This window comes from Ursus arctos, unplaced genomic scaffold (assembly GCF_023065955.2).
Source record: "Ursus arctos isolate Adak ecotype North America unplaced genomic scaffold, UrsArc2.0 scaffold_1, whole genome shotgun sequence".
NCBI classification, from domain to species: domain Eukaryota; kingdom Metazoa; phylum Chordata; class Mammalia; order Carnivora; family Ursidae; genus Ursus; species Ursus arctos.
In genome coordinates this window covers 102,339,086-102,365,601 of record NW_026622763.1, presented here as the reverse complement: position 1 = coordinate 102,365,601, position 26,516 = coordinate 102,339,086, and the positions used below count along the sequence as shown (strand labels likewise).

Here is a 26,516-nt window from a genome sequence, read left to right as displayed (position 1 = left end):
GGGAGGAATGGTGACCATGCACCTGTGTGTTCACCGTTGAAATTCCTGAAGTGGAGATGGTGGGGGAAATGAAGAGATTTGGTTCAGTGCGATGTCATCAGCCGTGTCCTGTCCCCCATACGCACACGCCCCTTCAGACCTGTCCTGGGACTTGTACTAGCCCCAGATGTCCTGCCTGACTTGAACTCCGGTCCCTCCTGCACAGGAGTCTATAGACACATTTGCTCCTCTCGTGTACTTACAAGGCAGAGTAACCGGCACACACTGCTGGTGACCAGGACTGAGACTACTGCTGACTAGGGTGCGCTCGCTGGCTGCTGGGGAAGGCTTGGGAGGCTGGATTTGTGCAGACCCTCCCACACCCAGTCTGGAAGGATCAGGAGGGATCTGTTGCAACTTGACTCCCCTTAGGACTTGTGAGCAGGGGTTTGTAAATGGCTGCGTCAGGAGTTTCTAATGAAACATCTGATGTAAATAATGGGAAATCACCTGTTCCCAATGCGGCTTCTCCCTGTTTTACACAAAAACACTGGAGAAGACGTAAAGAAGCCACTCGCCCCCAGCCAGAAATGAAGCACGTGGGGGATATCTCCACTGAGGCAGGGGGAGCTGAACTGAGAAAAGCTACCCCGTGGAAGGTGCCAGAACACGTGGAGAAATTCTCCTGCAGTGGTCTGTCCCTCTTACCTCGGAGCTCCCCCAGCCACAGGCAGGGCCACCGTGCCTAACTTTGACTTTCACATAAAAGGAATTATGCAATACTGTTTTGTTTTTGGCTCCCTTCACACAGTATTACCACCACGGGACCTTTTTTTTCTGTCCCCAGAACAAGGAAAAAAGACCAGTTTCTGGTGGAATGCTGTTTTTTTACCTTGATAATTAGAGAGGTAAAGATTCAAGTCCTTTGGAAAGCTTAGAGATAAACCCTAGTAGAACTTAAAACATGATAAAGCCTTCTACGACATCAGCAAGGTTAAAAGCAGAGAGGACAGGGCCTTTGTAATAAAAGCAAACAGTAAAAAAGCCCCCCAAAAATAGCATAAAATAAGGCGGCAGAGTCAATAGCAAACATCTTAGTTATCATGAGTGTAAATTGCTTAAATCCTCCATGGAAAGACAGAAATCCTCCAACTGATTGAAAATCTAGACCCATTATCCTGCGAGACAGAATGGAATCCAGGATAAGTTAAAGGAAATGGGCCATTTTGTGTTATTAAAGGTACCCTTGACATTGATAAAGGTATCGCTTTATCTTTAAATGTTTTATAATTAAATAAGCTACTCATTAATAGATTTTCATTGTTTAAAAAATGCAGTGCAAACATGTGTTGGCCTTTCCTTGGCTCCTGGCTTCTCACCAGAGGACCGGCCGTGTCCGGCTTCTCTCTCCCGATGAAGGACAGGCATAATGCACCAGCTGGTTGGGGGGTCAGACATTTGGGAGGAAGACTCTTAGGTGCAAAATCCTCACGGATCTTTATGAGGTCTCCTCCGTATTTACACTTGTTCTATTCAACAGCAGTTCGATTTTGATTCGGGTTTTTAGCAACGTAGAGCCTTCAGCTTGGTTTTCATGGAAACATCTCCCTGTGTCCTGAGTGCAGCTGGCTTGAGTGAGTGCAAGGACGAACACGAGGGGCTCCCAGGTGGGGAGAGAAGTGTGCGGCGGGGGCGGGGGTTGCTCCTGGAGAGTAGCCTGCCGCCCAGAGCGCTGGCAGATCCTGCACAGCTTTGTAGGGAAACGGAGCCATTGACTCAGCAAGTGGCCGCGTGGGGAGCCTGATTAGGGGAGCTTCTGTGCGCCCGGCCGCGGCTGGTCAAGACGGAAGTGCAGTTTAAATGGTGGGCAGGGGTGCCTGGATGGTGCAGTTGGTTGGGCATCCGACTCTTGGTTTTGGCTTAGGTCATGATCTCAGGGTCATGAGATCGAGCCCCACTTAGGGCTCTACGCTCAGTGTGGAGTAGGCTTGAGATTGTCTCCCTCTGCCCCTCCCACTCATGCATATGCTCTCTCTCCCCAATAAATAAATCTTTAATAAATAAATGGTGGTGGACGCTTCGTGTCCAGGGTTAGCAGACTTCGCGATTTTTGCTCTCATCTGCCCATCTGTTGGATGAAAAACTCGTTATCTCGTTTTAATCTGCCTGTCCTTGCTGACTTGTAAATTGAGCATCTTTTCATGTATATATTGGTTCTTTCCACTTCTTTTTCAATGACTTGCCTGTTCTTATCCTTTGCCCTTTTTTCTGTTGGGTTGTTTAATTTCTCTTCTTGATGGATGGCAGCTTTTTATACATTCTGGCTTTTACATTTTTTTAAGAGGCTTAAAATGTTTTCTTCCGTCGTATAGTATGTGAGAAGTGATGTAGCATGGGTTTGAATCCCAGTTCTGCTACTTCTTAGCTGTGTGACCTTGGGCAAGTTACTTAACCTCTGTGCTTTAGTTTCCTTATCTGTAAAACTGGGATAATCCTAGTACCTGCAGCACAGGGTTGTGAAGATAAATGAGTTAACAAGATAAAGAGCTGGACAGACTGACCTCAATCAAGCAAACTTCAGTGGCTTCTTGCTTTGTGGTATCTTTTTTCCACATAAAAACATTTTTATGTAGGAAGTCTGCCAGACTTTTTATTTTTTTGAAACCTAGTCTCCTGGACGTTATGTCTATGATCAGGAAGGCTGTTCTTAAGAGGTACACTTTACAATGAAAAGGTAATATTACAAGCTATTATGAACTGGCAGCCAGACTCTGGCAGATACGTGAGCAGACGTTGCTGTCCACACCATACTATTCTGCAGGAGTGGGACATCCCATGGGTATTAGCAGTCTGCAGAAAGTGATGAGGTGGGTTAAAATATTTTTACTGAACTTTGCAGTCGCTGAAGGTGTGGTGTGTACTGCAGCGGCCGCTGGCCAGTGGTCGCTACTGAACACGTAACACGGCTGATCCTCATGGAAACGTGGTGTGTGTATAACATACACACCAAATTTGGGGGAAATAAATAAATAAAAAGAAAGAAAGCGAAGTACCTTATTAATAATTTTTCTATTCCATGCTGATACAATATTCTGGATATAGTAGATTAAATAAAATATGTTAAAATTTTCCTGGTTCTTTTTACCTTTTTTAATGGTTACTAAGAAATTTAAAATTGTCTATGAGACTTCTATTTCTGTTGGACAGCACTGCCCTTCAGAGAAGCAATCTTATTATCCAGTGTCCATAAATACCACCAAAAAGTGGTTGTATATTAAGCCATAAGAAAAAGTTCATTATTTATTAAAATTGTATCAGTCATAATCACTCACTATAGTGCAGTGAAGCAAGAAAATAAATGTAAACAATGTAAAAACCTCAAATCAGAAATGTTTAAAATGCTCCTAACCTTTGAGATAAGAAAGTAAATCTTACATCGACAGATTATTTCTAAGATAATGAGGAGGATGCTATGTGGAATGCTGCCAAAGCTGCATTTGGATAAAAATTCACAACCTGCAGGCTTTAATTATTAAATAAGGAATACATACAAAATAGAACTAAGAGGTCAGGTTTAAGACATTCGGGGTGGGGGGATGCACACACAAACTCAGTCCTAAGGAAAGCAGATGTAAAGTGATAAGATGCTGGCCTTCCTAGGAAAATAGAAGCTATCAAAAACTGACTCAAAACTAAAAATTTTTTAAACACCAAAATAAACCAGGTAACCAAAAAAATCTACAAAGGAGATGTTGCACCCAGATGGCTGAGTTGTGCCCAGCAGTCAAAGCACAGAGTAGTCCCTTGTCCCTTGGAATAGTCTAGAACACTGCTGCCGAGCAGAACTTTCTGCAACGTTGGAAATGTTCTGTATTTGCGTCCCCCAAAGTCATCAGCCACGTGTGATTATTGAGCGTTTGAAATATGGCCGGTGCAACTGAAGAACTGAACATTTAATTCTATGTAACTTTAACTTCTGCTTCAAGAGCCACAGGTTGCTACAATGTTGGTCAGGAAATAGAAGGGATCATCCATTCTTAAAGGACCAGATAGTAAGTATTTTAGGCTTTGCAGGCCGTATAGCCTCTTTCAAAACCACTCCGCTCGCCTGTAATGTCATAGCTGCAAATAGCGCGTGAAAGGATGGACAGTCCAGTTAAACTTTCTTCATGCTTCCAGTTGGCCAGCCCATAGGCTATGGTTTGCTGACTTGTGGTCTAGAGCATGGAAAAGAGGGAAATACAGAAATCATTTGAAAGTATTAGTAAGCAAATCTGATCAGTAGCGCACACACACATTAAAACAAAATCCACATAAAGACTTCACTCCTCTCTTCGTGATCTGTGGGACCAGGAGACATGAAATCAGTCAGGATGTAGAAGAGTTGGGTGTCATCAACCAGCTGGAATTCATCACATTTCTAGGACACTCCACTTGATTTTTTCAGGTGCACACAGAATATTCGCCAAGGTTGACCATAGCGCACTTTAACAAACTTGAAAGAATTCAAATCATACAAAGTATGTTCTCTGGTCATAATGGAATTAAAATAAAAATTACTGGTGTAAAGATAACAGGAAAATCTCCAAACACTTAGAAATCGAGGGACACATTTCTAAATAATCCCTGAGTCGGAGAGAAAGTCTGCAGGGAAGTTAGGTATAAACTGTCCCTGTTCACAGATGATATGATGATGGTTTATATAGAAAATCTCAAGAAATCTACAAAAAAAAAAAGCCCTCTTCCAGCTAATAATGATAATACACACTAGCTTAAAAAATTTTTAAATACAATACCAAGTGCTGGTGTGGATGCGGGACAGCTTGAATTCACGTACATTGCTGGTGGGATTGCAAAATGGTCTGGCCGCTCTGGAGAGAGTTGGCAGTCTCTCACGAGCGACCGGACACCGTACAGCCCAGCGGTTCCAATTGTAGCTGTTTACCTAGAGCAGTGTCTCAAGAGCGACATTATGACATTTGGGACTGGATCATTCTTTGCTGGGGAGCGAGGGGGGCTCTCCTGTGCATTGTAAGACGTTTCGCAGCATCTCTGCTAATAGATGCCAGCAGACCCCTACCCCCAGCTGTGACAATCAAAAATGTCTCTAGACCTAGCTGAATGTCCCCTGGGGAGCAAAAGTAGTTCCTGGTTAAGAACCCCTGTCCTATAGAAATAAAAGCTTACAGTTTATTAAAAACCCTGCACATGAATGTTTAGAGGAGCTCTATTCATCACAGCCAAAAACTGGGAACAGCCCAAATATCCTTTAACAGATAAAGAGATTCTGGAAGGTCCGTACAAGGGCGCTTGACTTAGTACTAGAAAGATCTATTGATACACAGCTGAGGTCAATTTCAAAGGCATGTTGCCGACTGAAAGAAATCAGAAAGGCTGCACACTATGTGAGCGCATCTGTAGGACCTTCTGAACAAGACAAAGTTACAGTGACGGAGACCAGATCAGTGGTCCCCAGGGATGGGGGGGGGGTGTGACTAAGGATAGCACAGGGGACTTTTTTGGAGTAATAGAACCATTGTGTGTCCTGGTGACAGTTGGTTATAAGAATCTATACCTGTGTTAAAATTCATAGAACTGTGCATCCAAAAGTCAGTTTTACTGCATTTTAATTTAAAAACTAAAACATTATAAAAGGGGGGAGAAAAGGAAAAGAAACAGGTTGAATGTCCTCATTCTGTTCAACCCTATCAAATAAGCACTCTTTCCCACACACCCCCAAAAATAAAACCTAGATCTGTCTCACTATGACGTAAGGCAAAAATTTACATAAAACACAAGAAAATCAAATCTGGAGATACATTAAAAGAATAACATACATTGAGGGGCGCCTGGGTGGCTCGGTCAGTTAAGTGGTTAAGCGTCTGCCTTCAGCTCAGGTCATGATCCCAGGGTCCTGCGCTCCAGCCCTGTGTTGGTCTCCCCGCTCAGCGCAGAGTCTGCTGCTCCCTCTGCCTCTGACCAGCCGCCCCCCCCCCGGCCCCGCACTCGTACTCTCTCTCTCTCTCTCTCTCAAATGAATAAATAAAATCTTTAAAAAAGAAAAAAAAGAAGAACACACATTGAGCACCTCTGCATGATTGCAAAGATGGTGTAAAGTTTGCGGCCAGAATTTACCCTATCAATAGGCCAGAGGAGAAGACCCTGATCTTCAAAGATATCGAAAAGGGAGGTGGTACATTTATTCCAGCTGAACAGAACCCACGATTCTTTCTGAAATTTATGAGGAATATCTTAGGTCTATATTCAAGATCACATTTCATGCAGAATTATCGGTGGCAGTAAAGGCAAGACGATGAAGCTTGCTAAATGCTGATGTTGGTCTGGAAGTTTTAGCAAAACAGGGAAAGAAATAAGAGATAAAGCTGTAGGGGCGCCTGGGTGGCACAGCGGTTTAGCGTCTGCCTTCGGCTCAGGGCGTGATCCCGGCGTTCTGGGATCGAGCCCCACATCAGGCTCCTCCGCTAGGAGCCTGCTTCTTCCTCTCCCACTCCCCCTGCTTGTGTTCCCTCTCTCGCTGGCTGTCTCTATCTCTGTCGAATAAATAAATAAAATCTTTAAAAAAAAAAAAAAAAGAGATAAAGCTGTAAAGAAGGACAGTCAAAGCCACGCCTACCTTCCAATGATGGCGGCCGACTTAAAACTCTCGAGGGAGTCAGAAGTCCCGGATCTGTACTGGGCATTTCAGGGAGACAGCTGAGTGTAAGATAAACGTACAACACTTAGCTGTTTTTGTACGTGTCCGCAAAACCCAGCTCTCGATCGATTAGTGAGCTCTATCGATAAGAAAAAGATGAGTATCCCAAAGAACAATGGACAAAACAGTTCTCAGGAAAACTGCCAGTGGCCAGTGATTAAATGAAAAAAGGGGGGAAATCTCAGACTCACTGGTTTAATCGAAGAGGTTCAAATTAAAGCAACATTGAGGTACTAGCATTTCAAATGGCAGAGACTTTTAAATATAAATATATTTAAAGCCTGGTGTTGGGGGATTTTTCAATGAGTATACTCAAACACAGCTGATAGGAAGAAAATAGCAATATTTGTACCAAACCCTTGCAAGGGGATGTTTGCACACTGTCTAGTGTTTCTATTCCTAGAAATTTATTTTGAAAAATCAGAAATGTGCACAAATAGTCATTTATTACAATGTTCATCCAGCCAAAATTAGGGGAAGAATGGCGAGAAGAACTGAAATGCCCAGCGATAGGGGAAATTTAGTAAGACCGTGTACAAAGGCAAAACACGTAAAAAACATGCTTTCAAAGAATGAACTAGGTGAATGTGTATGACACATTGAGTTTTTAAAAGGCAGGATAGAGGGGCTCCTGGACGCTCAGCTGATTGTGGGTCTGTCTCTCGGTTTCCCCTCAGGTGTGATCTCGGGGTCGTGGGCTTGAGCTCCACGGTGGGGAGCTCTGCACTATGCAGTCAGCTTGTCCCCCTCCCTCCTCCTCTGCCCCTCCCCTTGCTTGTGCTTACTCCTCTTTCTAAAATAAATAAATACAAATTAAAAACAAATTTTTTTAAAAGGCAGGATAGAACATTCCACCTATAGCAGAATTGGCACGGAAAATAAAGAGATGTAATAAATTACATTTTTGTCATTTCCAGTGGATCCAGTAGAGATATTTAAATAACTAGGGTGACCTAATAAATACTATAGTCACATGTGGTCGCAAATCACATGGACACACAGGCTTCCACATGTCTTGCTGAGTCTTTACGGTCTGACTATTTATTTATTTGGGAAAGGGAGACCGTGCACACCCATGCCACCCCCCATGCACACAGAGCTCTTGGGGGTGGGGGGCGGTGGGAGGAGCAGAGGGGAGGGAGAGGGAGAGAGTCTCTGACTCCCTGCTGAGCGTGGAGCCAGTCACAGGGCTCGATCCCACAACCATGAGACCATGACCTGAGCTGAAACCAAGAGTCAGATGTTTAACCAACTGAGCCACCCAGGCGCCCCTGATCTGACTTTTCCTATTTATTTTTAAAAGCCTAATGTGAGTGTCTATTTTGTTAATATTTGGCAAGGGACACAACAGTGAGATCTTCAGATATTTTTGTTCCAAATCAGTGATTTCTGCATTAGATCTCATTTATCAAAGCAAGTCAGACAACTCGTACCACCAGCTCAATCTGTTGTTGGAACATCTTCTCCTCAGCTACAAAAGCAGCAGGTTGCAATGAACTACTGTTCACACAAGGAAAATACCCCAAAATGATGGCCTTTTGGGAGGCCTCAGTCTTAGTCAGTCATTGAAGAAACACAGTTTAAGAATAAAATGGTATGTTTCCCTCCTTTTCTAAGTAAAAATTAGGTAGCTGAAATTGGAACACGTTGTCTTAGACGTCGGGTAGGATTTTCTTGGTTCTGTTTTTGTTTTTTAAACTTATTCTGAAACTCTTGGTTCCTACCCTCCTATTTGGAACGATGTTGGAGTTACTGTCTGAAAACACAGCAGTTTGAGAAAATAACCAGACATACTTTCAAATTACAAGGTTGGGCGGGAGGGGGCTGTCGAGGGGGTAGGCTGTTCCGCTGGGGGAGGACAGGGCCTTCCCCGGAACGCAGTGGACTGAGGACTGATCCTGAAAAGACACTCAAAAGCAAAGAGGAGGGACCAGGACTGGGGAGGGGTGGGGGCGGGCACCTCCCTGCTGGAAGCATCGCACAGTACTTGAGTCTCAGCAGGCTGACGCAGGGGTCCTGAGAAGTAATGGAGCAGCTGCAGGGGCCGTCCCCAGCATGACCTGGAGTGGTCACTCCTGCGGCTGGCAGGACTTGTGTCCCCGGCGAGCGCCAGGAACCTGTCGAGGCAAAGGGGATAGAAAAGACAGACTTGCTCTGGTCCCTGATCCTGGTGAGCTGGGTGTGCTTGAAAAATGAGCAGGGAAGGGTACTTGAGTGTCTCCACGGAGACAGGGTCACACAGACACTCCCTTGGGGTGGCCTGCGCGGGCTGGTCCTTTCCAGCAGCAGGACAGCCCCGGCTTCGTTCTGCCGGGGACCAGGAGGGAGGGGACGCAGTGGCTTCCCCAGTGCAGCTGTCTAGGGGATCTGTCAGGACCTACCACAATCTGAGTCTGCTTGGCCTCCGGAATGGGACAGGTTTTTTAGTTTGTTTTTCAACCTGTTTTCACAACTTTGAATTTTAATGTACTTTATTTTTTTTTTTAAAGAAAACTATCCATTTTAGAAGAAAATTAATGGATTTTTAGTATGATGTACTTCTAACAAGAAATTAAATCGTGATTGTTATTTTGCTCACCAACCCGCCTTGAACCACATACTTGTCTCTTTAGGATAAACCTTAACCATTCAGCAAATGAGTCTCCAGTCAGGAGGGCAGGGCGTTTGCCCTGTGGTTTGAGTCCGACGGTGGCCGTCACCCAGACCGTCAGATAGCTCCCGTCCTATGACAAACACCCTAACTCTTCTAACAAAGAGAACTTTGCATTTGTCATTTTTAAAAGGAATCTTTTGGATAAGTAATTTATGTGCCTAATATAAAGTGCAAAAAGAGTAAACGGATTTACAGTGAAAAACATCTCCTCCGCGCCTGTCCCCCGGGACCAGTGTCCGTGTGTCACACAAACGGTGAGCCTGCTAGTGGATTGTTATGTGTCCTGCTTTCTTTTTTAACTTGGTAAAACGTTTAAAAAATTTTTTCTGCATCAGCCCAAATGGAGCTCCCCATTCTTTTTTTTCCTACCCTGGCTTGTGCTCTCTCTCTCTCTCGCTCACTGTCTCTCAAATAAATAAAATCTTTAAACGAACAAAAAAACGTGGATCAAGGACAGTCAGTGCAGCATTGTTTAAGAATGAAGTCCCCACGGTGGAGAACCATGGCTAAGTGGCACTGCGGACTTTGAAGTTACCTGCTGTTTAAATCTGGGGAAGAGACCGTCTTCACGCTCCGGTGCGAGGGTCCGGCTCGACGTCACCGCTGCACGTTAGTCGATCATTTTGTCTTGACCGAGGGGCTAGATCCTAAGTGGTAATTCACGGTGCTTTTAATCTGCATTTCTCTGACTGTGAGTGAGGCTGAACAGCGTTTCAACAATGTGTCTTTTTAACTTTTTACCTACTTTTGTGTACATTTTTTCATAAATCACCTTACCTGGTGGTCTGGAGAAAACGTAGCCATTGGCGCTTGTCGTGTGTGTGAGCTTCCCGAGGCTTGGGTTTGGACTGCTGGTGGCGTGGGGGGCACTCTGGGCCCCCAGGGGCTGCAGGCAAGCTCGAATTTCCCACGTGAGCCCTAGGCCCGCAGCAACACGGTGGGGTCGTTGTCGCCACGCCCTGTGACAGCGGAAGCCTCACGACCTCCCTCAGTCTTGTCCCTCCTTGCGTTTCCCACGTGGACTGGACCTCACTGCAGTGGGTCAAGGCGCGGGCTCTGGAATCTGACTTCATCATTGTTCATGGAAGAAACAGACACTCTTAGGGACTTTTGTTTAGTGAGAGCCTTTTTGGAGTCACTTCCGGCCACCGTAATGCCTGTGACAGGTGAATTACTGTGCCAGCCACAGAAGGGAGCAAAGCCTCATGCCATTACCGTCAAACGTGAGCCGGTCCTGGTTTATGGGTGATACGGGTGGGTCAGTAATGCCCACCCACTCGTAACGTCCCCCCCCCGAAAGGTTCTGCTTCCCAGACCCCCTGCTCCCCACGCTCACGTTTGATGGTAATTTAGAGATTTTTCCTTGAACAAACTTAGGAAGCACCTCCTTGGAAGCAGCACATGATAAGCAGATGATTAAGGACCTGGACAGTCTGCAGCCCGGCGTAGGAGGGAGGCAGCTTCTGTATAAATCACAGCAGGCCCACCTCCGAGGAGACAGGGCGCTGGCCAGGCACCGCGGGGCTCTGGGCTCGTGGGGCCACCTCGGTGTCTGTGTGGAAGTCCTCCTCATTCCATAGCAGAGCACTGGACACACAGGGGCCCTGGAGTCAAAAGGACAAAACTCCACGTTTCACCACTCACAGGCCATGTGACCTCAGCACCCGCCTCTGCCTGGTGGGGACAGTCTGGGAGACCTTCAGGGCTGTCATGAGGACCGAGTGAGGTGACGGGTGCCTGTCGGGTGTTGGACGACCCTGGGGCCATTTGTCTCTGCTGACCCTGCACAGACAAGTTGGAGAGAACAAGGACATTCGTGACATCCGGTCACCGGGTGAGGGCTGCACCCAACTGTGTGTCTGAGCAGGAGTGTCCTGACTAAGAGAGAAACGTAGCCAAGCGTTTCCTGGATTTAGGGAGAGAAAGATGCTTCATTCTGGAGACAGGGGCAACAGGAACGGTCCTGAGTTCTTGGAAAATGAACCTTCTCTCTGGTGTGATTTTTGGGAAGCAGCACGTGCTGCATTACAGAATAATGAGAAGTCGTCTGTCAGGTCTGAGTGGCCCTGGTGACGCAGGGCCTTCAGCAGAGATCATCTCCTTTCTCTTGACTCTGGTCCAGGCCTCACTCTGGTGACTTGGAATAATGCCCAACTTTTCCTTGTTCCACGAGAGGTGTGCGTCCTGTGTCAGGAGGGGGCTCCTGGCCAGGTCGGGTCAGATGACGAGCCAGGGCGGCCCGGAGGATGGAGAGCGCCAGAGTTCCTGGAGCTGGGTGGGAGATCAGGTGGCGCCTTGGCCAGCTTGGGCTGCCCTAAGTGCCTGCCCCAGACTGGGTAGTCCATACCAGGTGGGAGGACGCACGCGACCTTAAAAGATCCATTTTGTTCCCTTCGCCCGCTCAGATGGGAGCTCAGACCCGGCCACCATGGATAGCCTGTCCTGGGAAGAGCCTGGGACTTGGGAAGAGGCAAGGGGGGCTGCTCCCAACCCGGGACTGTCGGGGAGGGGGTGCCTCTGCTTCTTGGCTGTGCTGACGCCACAGTGGACAACTACAGCCGTGGACGCAGGCGGCCTTTGTCTCCAACCGCCACAGAGATCACCCTGGTGACTCAGGTCCCACGGGCACATCGTGATAAAGGGAAGGTGAGGGCGTCAGATGGCTGTGATTCACAAACACTGAGGTCAGGGGAAGCCGGAAAGAATCCAGAGCTGGACAGAACGCACCGCGTGGGGGGTTCAGAGCACCCTGAGTTACAAGGAGACGGTGCAGGTGAAGAGCAGGGTGGGGGACCACTTGGTCTGTGCTCGCTCTGCTGGTGGAAGAATGAGGACCAGTGCCAGTGGCCACGTGGGAGTGGGGCGTGGAGGAGGTGGGCTCGCCTGGCCGGACCCCGAGGACCTGGGCAGACGGTGGAGGACAACACCAGCTGAACTGTCTGAGATCACAGCGACTGGGGGTCAGGAAACTGGGTTTTTAACAAGTAGTGCTCTGTGTTTTCGCACCTCCCTCGATCAGAAGCAGGTTGTGTTTGCCTCCAGGTGTCCCTGCTCCTGTTTGATTCCCCTTGCTGGTGGGCTGGGGTCTCATGTGTCTCTTCAAATGTATTGCTCTAACAGTGTGGCCCAGGTGGTCCTAACTGTGGGCTCCCTCCCCGCCCGTGGTGAGATGGCCTACAGCCCCCCAGCAAACCCCAGGCAGCCCCCGTGGCCCACACTGCATTAGCAAGGGGTCCCAGCTTTGTGCATCTCTGGAGTGTCTTATCTTCGAGGGGTGCAGTGCTTGTCTGGGATCCGCAGTCTCACGCGTCTCTGGACGGCCCCAGGGAGGGGTAGTTGCTACCAGCTGGACTAAGCCTGGCCGGCTCGTGTGAGACAGAGCGGGGATGGTCCCAGGCGGGACACCAATGATTTCTTTCTGTCGTTTCCTCTCTTTGGAGAACAATCTACATTTACTGGGAAGATAGGATCTTGTGCCTTCCAAGCGCGCTGGGGAGGCCTGCAGGGAGCTGGACGTGGCTTCGCGTCCACAGGCCAGCTTGGAAGTGGTGTGAACACACCCAGAGCTCAGGAGCAACCCTCCCAGAAAACAGGGCTGTGTGGTTCTGGCCCACACAGCGGGCACGGGGACAGACTCAAAAATGCAAACAGGAGTCTGTTGTTCCCTCCGTGGTCCCCTCTCGTGGCCTGGCCACCAGTCCCCACTGTCCCACCAGGTGCCCACATCCCTTCTCTGAGTGAGCATTTGCGCCCCTGGGAATGGGCTTGCTGTCACATCCAGTGTCACCTCCTAGTACAAGCCCCCCTTGACCCCTCTGGCCGGAGCGCCATCTGTGAAGCTCAGTCCTGTGAGGGCAGCGCCCTGATGCCGGCTCGGTCATGACCCTGGGCGCCCAGCAGGTGCTCTGAGATGGGCGGGCCCCAGGCTGAGGACTGTCCGCTGGGGACTGTTGTTCCCATTTTGTGCGCATGGAAACAGGCTTAGCTGGGTAAAGCAGTTCGCATTCCTGGCCGACGTCTGCCTAACTCCAGGGCAGAAACCTTGACCGTTGTGCTGCGCAGCTGCCCCTAGCGGACGCCAGGCCCGCCACCATCCCCGCCAACCGCAGAGCCACCCAGCCTGGCCCCTCCCGCGCAGCATCCAGAGCTGAGCGGCTCTCACCCCTTGAAAAGAACCCAGGCGGGAAGCGGTTTGGTGGTGGCAGGGCTGCAAAAGCCCTGGAAGCAGAGCAGGAATATTGGCAGGAATCACACAGAACACTAATCAGACCGAGCACTGAGAGCACCCTTGAGAGACCAGCCGTGATTTGTAAAGTCCGGGTCAGTCTAGCGGAGTATTCCGTGAGGCCAAGGTCCCGCGCGAGCCCGGCCACGCGGGTCACACAGCGGCCGGGTGGTGGGCAGCCAGCCTGGCCCAGAGCAGTGGTTTCTCAAGTGCCTGCAGTAAGCAAGTCACGCACATTCTTACACACGCTCACACACGCACATTCTTACACACATTCACATACGCATGCACATTCTTACACACGTTCACACGCACGCACGTTCTCACACACGTCCACACACACGCACATTCTTACACACATTCACATATGCATGCACATTCTTACACACGTTCACACACGCGCACGTTCTCACACACGTTCACACGCACGCATGTTCTCACACACGCACGTTCTTACACACATCCACACACTCACGCCCGTTCTTACACAGGCTCACACACACGCACCCATTCTTACACACGTTCACACACACGCACCCGTTCTTACACATGTTCACACACACACACATTCTTATGCTCATTCATACACACGTGCGTGCGCGCATTGATATGTATACGCTCACACATGTACGTGTTCTCACACATATACACAGTCTCTCACACGCTCACATACACATTCACACACACACTCACACACACCTCTCCCCGTCTGCTCCGTGGCCTTTCTCACCGCCTGATCGGGAGTGTTGTGCTCCTGTCTGCTCTGTCCCCACCCCCAGGACGCAGGCTCCATGGTGGCAGGGAGTTGGCCGTGCTCACCACTGAATGCCCGGGGCCTAGACAGGCGCTTGGCAAACATGGGAGCAGTTGGGAGAGTGAGTGAGTGAGTGAGTGAATGAATGAATGAATGAGTGAGTGAATGAGTGAGTGAGTGAACAAGCGAATGAATGAGTGAGTGAGTCTGGAGAGCAGACAGAGCCCAGATCCCCATCAGCCCTGCGCTGCCACTACGAGGCTTGAAAAAGGGTAGAAAGAATATCGATAAGGAAAAGGTGACCATATCGATGTGGCAAATAACGTGACTTAAAATGAAGGCAAGCAGCAAAGTTCACGGGCCACTAACGGCCTGTCAGCGGGGTTGGGGGGGGAGTCAGTGAGCAGCGAGGCAGGCCCAGCCCGCTGCAGGGTCCACTCAAGGGCCCTCCTGCCTCAGCCCCCTGAACCCCCAGAGACAAATGCCGTGGGCCCGGGGATGTGGGTGCAACCCCAGGCGGCCTGACGTGCGCCCCTCGGGGAGACACGCCGTCGTCTGTGGGGCCGCGGGCTGGGTACGGTGTTGTTTCCTCCCTGCAGACTCATCCGTGTCAGTGTTGGGGGGTTTTTTAGTTATATGTGCTTAGAACTTGCAAGATGCAGTGGCTTGACATTTCCTTAGGAAACTTAAATCTAGCAGCGGGGCCGTGGTTTGATGTCCGCGCGCTGACGCTGATGGAGGAGCCCCTTGCCGTCCGGGTGGAGCTCTTGACACCGGGCTTGGGGGGCCGTCGGCAGGTCGAGCACTGGGTCATCAGCGCTGGGGCCGCCGGCGAGCCCGGCGGGTGGGATGTGCTGTCTGTGGCTTCGTCTGCTAAGTGGACCAGGCCGCTGTGACTTGGGGATGATTCCAGAGAGGCCGCAGGCCCGTCTCCTGTCAGCCCAGGTCAGGTGCAGATGCTAGGGCACCAGGTGGGCTCTGCTGCGGTGGCCCAGGCTCTGTGATGGGCGGGCGACCCCTGCCGTGACTTCCGTGTGAACTTTGTTGCTGTTGCTGGGCAGGTTTATGCTACCGCATGTCCCCAACTTACATACCTGTCCCTTCTTTTAATCCCTGCTCTGCCTGCGGTCTCACCGGGCAGCATGGTGGCGGGGCCCGTGCTCGGGAAACCCTCGCGTTGCGTCTCTGCTCGTCCACCATCCAGCGGTGACTTGGGGAGCATTACATCGCTTCTGCATCTGGTTCCTTTTGGTGAAACGGGAGCTCCTATAAGCTCTTCATGGGGGACCCGGGAGGATTCCTAGTGCGGTTGGAACAAATGCTAGTCCCTCCCTGTCTTCTTCCACCTGTCCTCGAAGAGCCCTGGTGCTCCAGCTTTCATCGCCAGAGCCTCGAGCCCTGTATCAGGGCTCTGGCCAGTGGCTGTGGGGGTTGCAGTGCGATGTGGGGTGGTCGGGGCATGGGGAGGACCAGAGTCCCTGTGCTCCTCCCTCTCCTTCCATCCCCCCTCGGGGGCCTCTGTAACAAATTAGCAGGCGGCGGGGGCCTCAGCGTCCCTGGGGCTCCGGGGAGCCCTTCGCCCTTTCTAGTGGCAGCTGCAGGCGGCCGTCGGCGTGGGGCAGCATACCGTGCTCCGCCTTGTCTCCACACGGCCTCCTCCCCATGCCTCCCCATCAGGTGTCCCTCCTGTGTCAAATACCTGTCATTGGATTCAGACTCTCAGTCCAGAGTGATGTCCTTGACATCCTTCTGTAAAGAACTTGTTCCCAAATAAGTTCACATTCGTAGGTGCCAGAGCCTCAGACATGGATGACACAGCTTTTGGGGGGTGAGTCCACAGTTCGCCCCACTACACGGTCCCTTCTGGGCAGCCACTGTGGGACCTGAGCCCACCCTCAGGAAGCATCGTTGGTTCGCTTGGGTGCAAGGGAGGAAGGTCAGCCAGAAGCTAGCACCCTTACTCCAGAGAAGCTCCTTGCTGGAGAGAACAGAGCCTCGTTTCGCTGTGTGCAAAGCCTTGATGATCAGAATAAGGGGGCCTCCAAAAAGCTTATTAGATTCCGGATTTCTTTTTCTTTCTCAAAATGAGATTTGATTTATCAATTACATTATAAAATTAGACTGTGAAAGAAATAAGATGCTCATTTTTCAATTTTCAGACATGTTAAAGGGTAAAAAGGTATAAGCTGCACCCCCTGCTGGTATCTGTGGTTGACACTGTGGCCTGTGTCTTTCCAGCCGTCCCCGGAGCTGTAAGGGTGGGAGTCCCTCTGCACCGACGTTCACGCCCATCCCGCACCAGGGGACCCTCTGCGTCACCCTTAGCGGTTGCTGGGGCTCTGGTAGATGACTGACCTCTTGGGTTTTCAGCCGCTCTGTGTTTCGGAGGTTAGGTGGTCTCCGGTGTTCAACACAGGGAGCCACGAGCACGTTCTCTCTACCTGTCGTGCACAGGGGGGCTCGCTGCCGGCGTGTGGAAGTGCCCTCACGCACACAGGCCAGCCTCTCTCTGCGTCTCTAACTGGGGGCGCAGTAGATGTCCCCCACAAGGTGAGGCCTGGGAGGTGACCCCTGGCCCTCCTCTTGCCTGTTTGTCCCGACACAGGCCATGTTCGAGCTGGTCACTTCCGAGGCCTCCTACTACAAAAGCCTGAGCCTGCTTGTGTCTCACTTCATGGAGAATGAGCGTCTGAAGAAGATCCTGCACCCGTCTGAGGCGCACATCCTCTTCTCCAACGTGCTGGACGTCATGGCCGTCAGTGAGCGGTGAGCCACCTGCCCTGGGCCTTGTGAGGCCAGGCTTCCAGAAGCTTCTCACCTGGGGCACGGCTGAAGCTGGTGGCAAGGGCTCGTTACACTGGCTTCTCTGCTTGTGTGTTTGGAATTATCTGTAGTAAGATATAAATAAATACGTAAACCCAGCCGTCTGCCACCCCTCCCAGCAGGGCGGCAGATTGCGTCCCCTGAGCAGGGCTGCTACCTGCAGATTCCTTCCCATCACCACAGGGCTCCACGCGTCCCCCACCGTCAGGCAGGTGTATGGTGGGTGTCCTGACCAGGTCCAGGGGGTCCGTGCGAGCTGCACTTTATCCTGGTGTCCTAAAACCCTGGCTGGGCGCGTGCACAGCCCCAAGACTCTCGGGGGGCCGGTGCAGAGCCCCGTCCCGGACGTGTGCCTTCTCTCTCCAACTGGATGGTGTTTGCAACCGTTTGTGGAAGCGGCTTGGGACCTGTGCCTCCGTCGTTTTGCCTGTACGAAGGATGGGAGAGGCTTAACTGGAGGCGGAATAAACCATCGTTAACTGATTCTCGCAAAGAAGAAAAGGACGCCAGTTGTACTGGGAAGATAGAACTTTCACCGACCATTTCCCGCTGGGTTGTGGAGTCTGAGGCTCCAAGTGCAAAACTCAGCTTTGGATGAGCTGGTCCAACTGCGCACGTTCAGATGTGAAGCCATGGTGTGGCAGGAGGGGCCCCTCCACCCCTGGGGCACCCCGGGCACTCTGTGGGCCCCCCGTGGGTCCCTCCTCCTCCGCACGGACACCCACCTCCTCAGGGCAGCCCCGCCCAGTGGGCTCAGGCACAAGGTTGCTGAGAGACCCCTTGGCCGCTTCACCCCGTTGGGGAAAGGGAGTCTTTTTATTTATGTATTTACTTACACTGTATCGTGGAGACTTCCAGACACGCAGGAGTAGAGACGCCCGTGTGACGAGCCCACCCCCGGCCCGGCATCTGGGTTTGCCCGCGTCCCCAGCCCTCCCCGCCACCCACAGGATCCCTCTGAAGCAAATCCCCGTCGTTGCCTCATCTGTGAACACGCCAGCATGTGTGTCAAACATAAGGCCCCTTTCTCTCTCTTTTAAAAACACGCCTAATGCTCTTACGCACCTAAAAACACTGGACAAATAATTCCCTGATGTGACCAAATGTGCCCTCAGTGTGGGGATCACGTCCTGCCGCGTCTGTGGCTTTGCACGAGCCGGGCCCGGGGGCGGCGATGTGTCCTGAGTGTCCCTGTCAGGTGCCCTTAACCCGAGGCGCCCCCCCCCCCCCCCCCCGCAGGTTCCTGCTGGAGCTGGAGCGCCGGATGGAGGAGAACATCGTCATCTCGGACGTGTGTGACATCGTGTACCATTACGCGGCCAACCACTTCTCCGTGTACATCACCTACGTCAGCAACCAGACGTACCAGGAGAGGACCTACAAGCAGCTGCTGTGAGTGCCCCCCATCCCCGGCTGCGGGCTCTGGCTCCTCCCACCGGGACACCGAGCCGCGGTCCTCGGGCCTCTGCTTTCCCAGCGTACTCCAAGCCTGGCATGTTCCAGGGCCGCGGGGTCACTAGAGAAATGTTAACCCCACGACCATCAGCCATGGTGCCCACGGGACCTGTGTCCAGAACGGCTGGGCTGAGCTCTGTGACGCTTAAGAAAGAGGGTTTGAGGCCGCGAGGGCCCCTCGTGTCCCAGGAGGTCGGGAAGATGGTTTGAACTAGAGCTGGAGGCAAGGGTGGGGCAGGAGGGCGTCTTGGTGACGTCCCAGCAACACCCTTGATTTTGTCACTCATCTGCCCACTTGCCAGCTTCCCTGGGGTTTCGGTTGATGAGGTGATTTTCCAGTCAATCTGCCTCTTTTGACTGCCTCGCACGCCTGTGCCGCGCTCCAGTGACAGTTAACGGTGACGTGTGCTTAGCTCCGCTCAGGAGCGCCGCGGGCTCCCTGAGAAGTCACATCTGAATGTTACACTCCCCTGGGCCTTGTCGGCAAGCCACGCCGCTCACTGTGGACGTTGGAAAACTTGAGCATTCAGGGTTTGGTGTTTTACGCTTGGGGGTTGAAAACTAGGATTTGAGGGAATCAGGACACCAGTTCTGAGGACAAACATGGAGGCGACAAGCAGAGAACAGGATCCCGGTGTTGCAGGGCCGAGGGGACAAGGGTGTGCCCCTCCAGCCAGGTGGGCCCGAGGGCAAGGCGGCGAGCCAGCGTCCCTGCTGACGTGCCGCCCAGCAGGTCCCTGGAGCCCGTGTCAGGGCGGCCCCCTCTTCCCACTGCCGAGCCACCTGCAGACAGGACATCCCTCCGGCCCTTGTCCCCAGCCTGCTGCTGTTTCTGTCTCTCCGTGGGTTCACCTTGCCGCCGGTCCCTGCTGGGTAAATCACCAGATCCTGCATCTGAGTCATAGACTTGGCCACACGAGGAATTCTTACCTTCCCACATGTAACATATTGTGCTAAGTTTTCGTGGGCCAGCCATGTGAAGCCACTATTGTTACTTGTGCGTGAACAGTTGATTTTCCAGTAAAAGAAAAGAAATCAACGTGTGTTCCGTGCCCGTGGGCTGTCCGGTTCCTCCGAGGCTGTGGACGTACTTCTGATTCACGCCTCCTGCGAGCCAGAGCCCGACTCTCACGTCTGTGTCCCCCAGCCAGGAGAAGGCCGCCTTTCGGGAGCTGATTGCGCAGCTGGAGCTGGACCCCAAGTGCCGGGGGCTGCCCCTGTCCTCCTTCCTCATCCTGCCTTTCCAGAGGATCACACGCCTCAAGCTGTTGGTGCAGGTACCAGCCTCTCCCACCCGACGTGCAGGCCGGGCTTGCGTATGCCTCTCCCGCTGCAGACCGTTTCCCTCGGTCGTTCCAGGCTTCTGCTAGTTTTCTAGGAAGTCCGTTTGTTCCACAAATCCTAATGAAGCTCCTACTGTGTACCGAGCAGTGGGAGACTCAGCTGCTGTTCCCAGCGAGCCACAGTCCGGGAGAGGGATCGCGAGCACGCACAAGGAGGAAGTGGTCATGGCTGTGAGGACAGTGGAACGGGGGTGGGGGCACATGACTGGGAGGTCACTGCCTGGCCACCACCAGGTGCGGGTCAAGAAAGACTCTTAGACAAGTGACATTTGAGCTGAGACTTGGCAGACGGAGAGGAGCCATTCAGGTGATAGATAATTGCTTATGCAAAGGCCCTGGGGCAGCGAGGCTCGCAGGCAGGAAGGCCAGTGGTGAGCTGAGGGCACTTGACAGGAGTGAGTGCAGAGATGTGGTGAGGCCAGTGGGGGCCCTGAGGGACCAGGCAAGATGCTGGCTTCATTCTTCAGCAGGACGGGGCGTCGCCTGATCTAACTCCTTTCGGAGAGAGCACACAGCGCTGTCTGTGCAGAGTGATGGGCAGGAGAGCAGGAGTGCAAAGGGGAGAAGGGGTCAGGAAGCCGTGGCAGAAGGCAGCTTGGCCTGGGGGCGAGGCGGGGAGTGGGAGTGGGAGAAGGAGGGGAGACCCTGGAGGGAAATCAGAATTGAGAGGCCCACTTGCTCCTCCGGGGAAGAGGGAGGAAGAGTGAGCTGGAGCGTGAGGGATGGAGCAGCCCTTCCCGAGGTGGGGAGACAGGCTGGGAGAGGTCGGGGTTCAGTGTGACCTTGCTGAGCAGACGACTGAGCAAGCGAATCTCCACCACGATCAGAGCTAAAGGGAGAAGTCAGGGAGGGGCCTCTCGGCATCGAGGTGGCATTTAGTGAGACCATCAAGGAAGGAGAGAAAGGGGTCCCAAGACCCAGCCCTGGGGACAGTGCCCAAGGAGGCGAGGCGAGGAAGGAGGAAGCCCAGGAGGGCTGGGGCGAGGGAAGCATGAAGAGGGGACATTTCCTGAAAGGGCATCATCTCCCATACGGCGGGGACCCAGTGGCAGCGGGAGTGGAAGGTGTGGCCCTGGCCGTGGCTCTGAGGGCGATGAGCTGAGAGGGTGACCTGCGAGCCACAGTTAGGGGAGCTCAGAGGTCGGACGGGGGGAGGCCGAAGCCCTGGGCCAGCTAGCTAGCTCCATGGCGGCGGTAGTAAGGACAGATCGCAATGGGGGGGGGGGCGTGGAGGGATTGGGGGGGACAGGGCCCAGAGGCCTGAGACCAAAGAGAGAGACAGAGAGGGGCGTCAGAGGAAGCAACCCCCCACCCCCAGGACAGCCTGAGAGAGCGCTCTGCGAGAACTCAGAGAACTCAGGGAGCACGCAAGTCACAGGACACCATCAACGAAGGGGTTACGTGTGATTTTTTTTTTTAACTTGGAAAAAAGGAAACAGAAGACGGGGAAACATTTAAGAAATGATAGGAAAAGAGCATATATGGATATATAAAAATCTTAATTTTTATACAATGAAAACCAACAAAAGTAAGATCAAGACCTACCTTAATGTGTTGAGGAAGCCCGGGGGCGAGGGGAGGCCGGGTGGCGGCGTGGAGCCATCGGGGAATGCTTTCCGAGGAAGCATGTTTGAGGTAAAGGTCATGTAAGCCTCATTTTGTTAATTCAAGAAAATCGAACTGTTGGAAAAAAGGCATTTTCATCAGAAAAACCAGAGTTAAAATCTCAGGGTCATTGGGACTTGGCTACAAAAGGCAGTCCCAGGGGCAGGGCAGGGCAGGCCCCCCACCATGCCGCCCCGAGCGTTGCACACCCCTTGGGCCGGGGCTGGCCTGAGCGTGCCCATCCCCTCCCTGCCGGGCCAGCAAGGGGCACCAGCGTTGCTTTGATGTCCTCGTTGAGCTCCCCTGGGGATCTCAGGCAGCAACTAGGCCTTCATGGTTAAGGCTCTGGGGAAGCCTGCCTGTGGGTCAGGGTGCTCGGTCCTGCGCCCTCTGTGGGTTCTTCTGCGCCCCAGTTGGTCTCTTCATTGTGCCACCGCTGCGTGGGGGCGGGGCGGGGAGGAAAGGCCAGCCGGGATCCAATTAATGCAGATTTTCCTGTGCTCAGAACATTCTGAAGAGAGTGGAAGAAAGGTCTGAGCGTGAGTGCACGGCCTTGGATGCCCACAAAGAGCTGGAAATGGTGAGCTGTGCTTCCTCCTCCCTTCTTGTCCCCAGTGGACTGTGTTCCTTGTCCGGACCCCCGCCTTCTGGTCCTGCTTCCTCCTCTGTCGCCGCATCTTTGGAAAGTGCAAATTCATTTTAATACCTGCTTTTACAATCAAAAAGTCATTGAGGGGCGCTTGGCTGGTTCAGTCAGGGGAGCACGTGACTCTGGAGCTCAGGGTCGCGAGTTCAAGCCCCACATTGGGCATAAAGATTACTTCAAAAAAAAAAAAAGAAAAGAAAAGGAAAGGAAAGTCACTGAGTCGCCCAAACAGATCAGGTGAGGCCTGAGTAGAGCGCCTTGCTGTCGCTGTGCCAGGGTCGGCCCGGGCCACAGCCGTGGTGACCTCTGCTGCCCCCCACAGGCCGTCTCTCTCACAGGCCCCATGCTTGTCCTTGCCTGCTTCTAGTGTCTTCCCTCCTGGTACGGCCCAGGGAGCTGGATCTGGCTCTTCTTGTGCGCTGACACAGCCCTGCCCTGTGTCTTCCTCCCCATGCCTCTCCCCGTGTCTGGGCTGCTCCCCTCCTGTCTGCGGGAGGACTCACTGGCCCTGCCAAGCCCTGGGCTTTTTCTGCCCAGAAGCGAAGACGCCATGTCCATTCCTCACCCTTGGAGAAGCGGTTTCTCTTGGGAGTTGCCGGCAGAGTTATGGGTGTGCCCGGGGTGGGGGTCAGCACGCGTGTCCGTCCTTGCATGCGCGGCTACCGTGGATCCTCTCCTCCGTCTCAAAGTGCCAGTGACTGTGATGGGTGAGAGCCTGCTATTGGGGGGCCTTTCCTCTTCTTGTACCAGAGGTAGCAGCTCAGTAAAAGGACTGGCCTCGGCGGGCATCTGATGGCAGTTCTAAGCCATTGGAGCTGCAAAGGCTGCTTCTCACTGTTGTCTCCCTGGCCGGCGCCTCCTCCTGTCCCTTACCGGTTGGCCACTTGGCAGCTGGTCGGGGAGGGTGAGTGCCCCGGGAGCCAGGCAGCATCTTTCAGGGCCCTCTGCCCTCCCCTAGGACCCACGCACCTGATCAGGCGGAGGGTTCATCCCCGCCCCCACTGGGCCCCAGAGGGTGAGTCCTGTGTGCCGGGGGCCAGCCTCTCTGTTTCTTAAGTACTCTGCTGTCACCTCTCTTTCCTTCCTGTCTAACGAAAGCTATGCTTGTGCTTCTCGTAATTCACCTTTTTCTTAACAAAGGTGGATTTTTAGGGGCGCCCGGCTGGCACAGTCGGTAGAACATGCGATTCTTGATCTCGGGGTTGTGGGTTCGAGCCCCTTGTGTGTAGAGATTACTTAAAAAATAAAATCCATAAACAAATAAAATAATGGTGGATTTTTTTAATTTATTAAAGTAATTGATGTTCAATACAAAAAAAAAATTGAGCAGGTGCCCACAAGTGAAAGGAAGAGGGTAAAGATGGCCTGTCACCCCACACCTCGCTGCTGGCATGCAGGTGCCCGCCCTGGCACACCTGCACATACAACTGCAACCTTCGCAAAAAGGGACTGTGGTTTCCAAGCAGGCTCTGCTCTGCATTTTAGTGCATGTAAAATTATTGCAGTTTTTAATGAGTTCGGCCAGAGCAGAGAGCCGTAACGAGGAGCGGGCCAGCTGGTCTCAGCTGCAGGCGCTGTCTGCCACGCTCTGGGGCCTGCGTGGACAGAGGAAGTGGCCGGGAACAGCTGGCTGCCCCTGGCCTCATGTGTCCCCCTTCTTATGCCAGGTGGTAAAAGCGTGCAACGAGGGCGTCAGGAAAATGAGCCGCACGGAGCAGATGATCAGCATTCAGAAGAAGATGGAGTTTAAGATCAAGGTGAGCCTGTGCCCGTCCGTGTGTCGCCAGCCCAGCTGGGCGGGCCGGGGGCATCTGTCCCTGGTTGAGTTCAGTGATTGGCCACCCTCGTGTCTCAGTGCAGTGGCACCTTCATTGACGTCTCTCTTGACACCCCTAGCTGCCCCTGCCTGCCCCCCTGACCATGCCATCACATTGGCCTGTGCTTACGGGGTGCAAGACCCTGGAGCTGCCTGCTCTCATTTCTTGGTTGTGTGACTTTGAGCAGTTCGTTGACATGAAGCATATGACAGGGACCATTCCAGGGATTCTCACATGGGGGTCGTGAGGGGGGACTGAAAATCTGACAGCAGTTACCGACCTCCCTGATTTTATGTCAAGCTTCAGTCATCCGTGAGCCCGAAAGGCCCCTGGGGCCTGGTTTCTGGTGACATGGGCACATGAGGACACCATGCCCACTGAGGGTCCCTGAGGTCCTGCTGTGTTTAGGAACTGAGCCCCAGCTGAGGATGCAGACATGGCCTTCTGGGCTCCCCTTATGTCTCCCCCTGCTGGCTCGACCACTGGGTGCCAGGAGCCTCCCCCGAGCCACGCAGCGGGTGCCTGCAGACCTGGCCGGCTTGTCCCACGGCACCCAGTTCTCTCCTCTCCGCTGTGAACTTGGCTCCTCCTCTGATTCTGCAGGTGCCCACACACACACACCCACACACACCCATGTAGAGACTCGGGTCCACGTGGACACACTTAGACACAAGCACATGCACAACAGACAAATGCACAGGCGCACCCAGGCACAGATAGGCACACACAGCCACACACATGCACGTGTACCTGGGAGTGTGTGCGCGCGCACACACACACGCGCACACACACCCCGCCCTTCCTGCATTTGCCCAGGACTACTCCGTCCTTCCACCGCACCCCCAGGGCCGCACCCCCTGCTGCTCCTCAGGTTAGCACTCCAGTGACGCAGGTGGGGTGGGGGAGTCGTGAGGGGAGGCCTGGAGGGGCACGGCCTTTCTGACGGCATCCCCCCACCCGCGCAGTCGGTGCCCATCATCTCCCACTCCCGCTGGCTGCTGAAGCAGGGTGAGCTCCAGCAGATGTCGGGCCCCAAGACCTCCCGAACGCTGCGGACCAAGAAACTCTTCCGGGAAATTTACCTCTTCCTCTTCAACGACCTGCTGGTGATCTGCCGCCAGATCCCCGGGTGAGCAGCTGGCCCCCGCCCTGGAGGAGGGGGCTTGGCCGGCCCCGGGGCTTTGGGCAGGGCAGGCGGAGCTCGGGCTACCCCCTCGGTCACCGTGGGAGGTGGCAGTCTGGGGGTGAGGGGGACCGGTGTTCAGGTGGGGCGCTTCCAGAATGAGGTGAGGAGTGACCAGAACAGTAGGGCCAGCAGGACTGGGGGTGTGGGGTTCCCTGGGACTCAGGGGCCTCCTTGGGACCAACACACCCACCCTGCCACCCTGGGTCCCCAGAGACAAGTACCAAGTGTTTGACTCGGCCCCACGGGGCCTCCTCCGCGTGGAGGAGCTGGAGGACCAGGGCCAGACGCTGGCCAACGTGTTCATCCTGCGGCTGCTGGAGAACGCGGACGACCGGGAGGCCACCTACATGCTGAAAGCGTCTTCTCAGTGAGTGCCCCGCGCCGCCAGCCCTGCCCCTGACGCCCGAGGCGCCTCCGAGTCCCCTTCCCAGGTGGAGCAAGGCTCGGGGCTCGGCACACGCCTGGTGGTCCACCGGCCACCAGGGGCTGCCATCAGTTGGGGGCTTTGTGTCTGTGTGTGTCCCCTCGGGGAAGGGGCCTCTCTTTCCTCATGAGATGTAGAACCCTTGGGGCCACGCTGACCAGTGCGCCACACCCCGGGGTGGTCCCAGGGCCATCGTATCACCCCTCTGAGCAGTCAGGCCCCCTGCCCTGCAGCCCCCGGGCTCTGGGACAGCCAGGGTCAGTGTGGAGAGAGGTTCTGTGAGCCCCGTGTGGTGCCCAGCATTTGTCCCCACTGGACAGAGCTCACAGGTCACACCCCCATCTCAGTCCAGTTCCCACCACCCCGATGGGGACAACGACAACCTCCCTGGCTCCATATCTGAGAGCCTGAGGCTTCAGGGGTGTTTGGGGTGTCTCGGACGGCTCTCCCTCACCAGCTGACTTTCACGCATGTCAGGGAGATTCTGTAGGGCTCCCCATGCCTCGCCCCTGGATTCTGCCCCCCCCCCACAGCTGTCCTGCTGTGGCCTTGTGGGATGCCTGGCACCACGCCCGGAGGGAAAGGGGGTTGCTCTGTGGTTTTGGCAGTGTCCTCCTCCATGTTCCAGGAGTGAGATGAAGCGTTGGATGACCTCACTGGCCCCCAACCGGAGAACCAAGTTTGTTTCCTTCACTTCCCGGCTGCTGGGTAAGTGTCCTCAGGGAGGAAGCGGCCGCCTGCAGGGCAGGGCGGGCAGGTGCGGGGCAGGTGCTCTCTGCACTCCTGATGGGGCAGTGCCTAGGAGCCGGCCGTTCCAGAGGCCAGCGTGGCTTCCCCCGCCAGAAGGGCCCGAAGACCAATCCGGGTGGAGAAATCAGTGTCACTGAGCTT

General features: G+C 53.4%; 1 protein-coding gene across 3 annotated transcripts in view; it reads left to right on the top strand.

Annotated features, from left to right (window-relative positions):
- NGEF (neuronal guanine nucleotide exchange factor) overlaps window positions 1-26,516 on the top strand; it is a 102,945-nt gene that overhangs the window by 74,415 nt on the left and 2,014 nt on the right. For all 3 annotated transcript variants that reach the window (XM_026491681.4, XM_026491683.4, XM_026491684.4), the window contains 8 exons: window positions 16,932-17,092; window positions 18,389-18,541; window positions 19,752-19,881; window positions 22,058-22,132; window positions 23,866-23,955; window positions 24,981-25,144; window positions 25,413-25,568; window positions 26,254-26,333. In XM_026491681.4, the coding sequence (XP_026347466.2) occupies window positions 16,932-17,092; window positions 18,389-18,541; window positions 19,752-19,881; window positions 22,058-22,132; window positions 23,866-23,955; window positions 24,981-25,144; window positions 25,413-25,568; window positions 26,254-26,333 (1,009 nt within the window). The remainder of the gene's footprint in view (window positions 1-16,931; window positions 17,093-18,388; window positions 18,542-19,751; window positions 19,882-22,057; window positions 22,133-23,865; window positions 23,956-24,980; window positions 25,145-25,412; window positions 25,569-26,253; window positions 26,334-26,516) is intronic.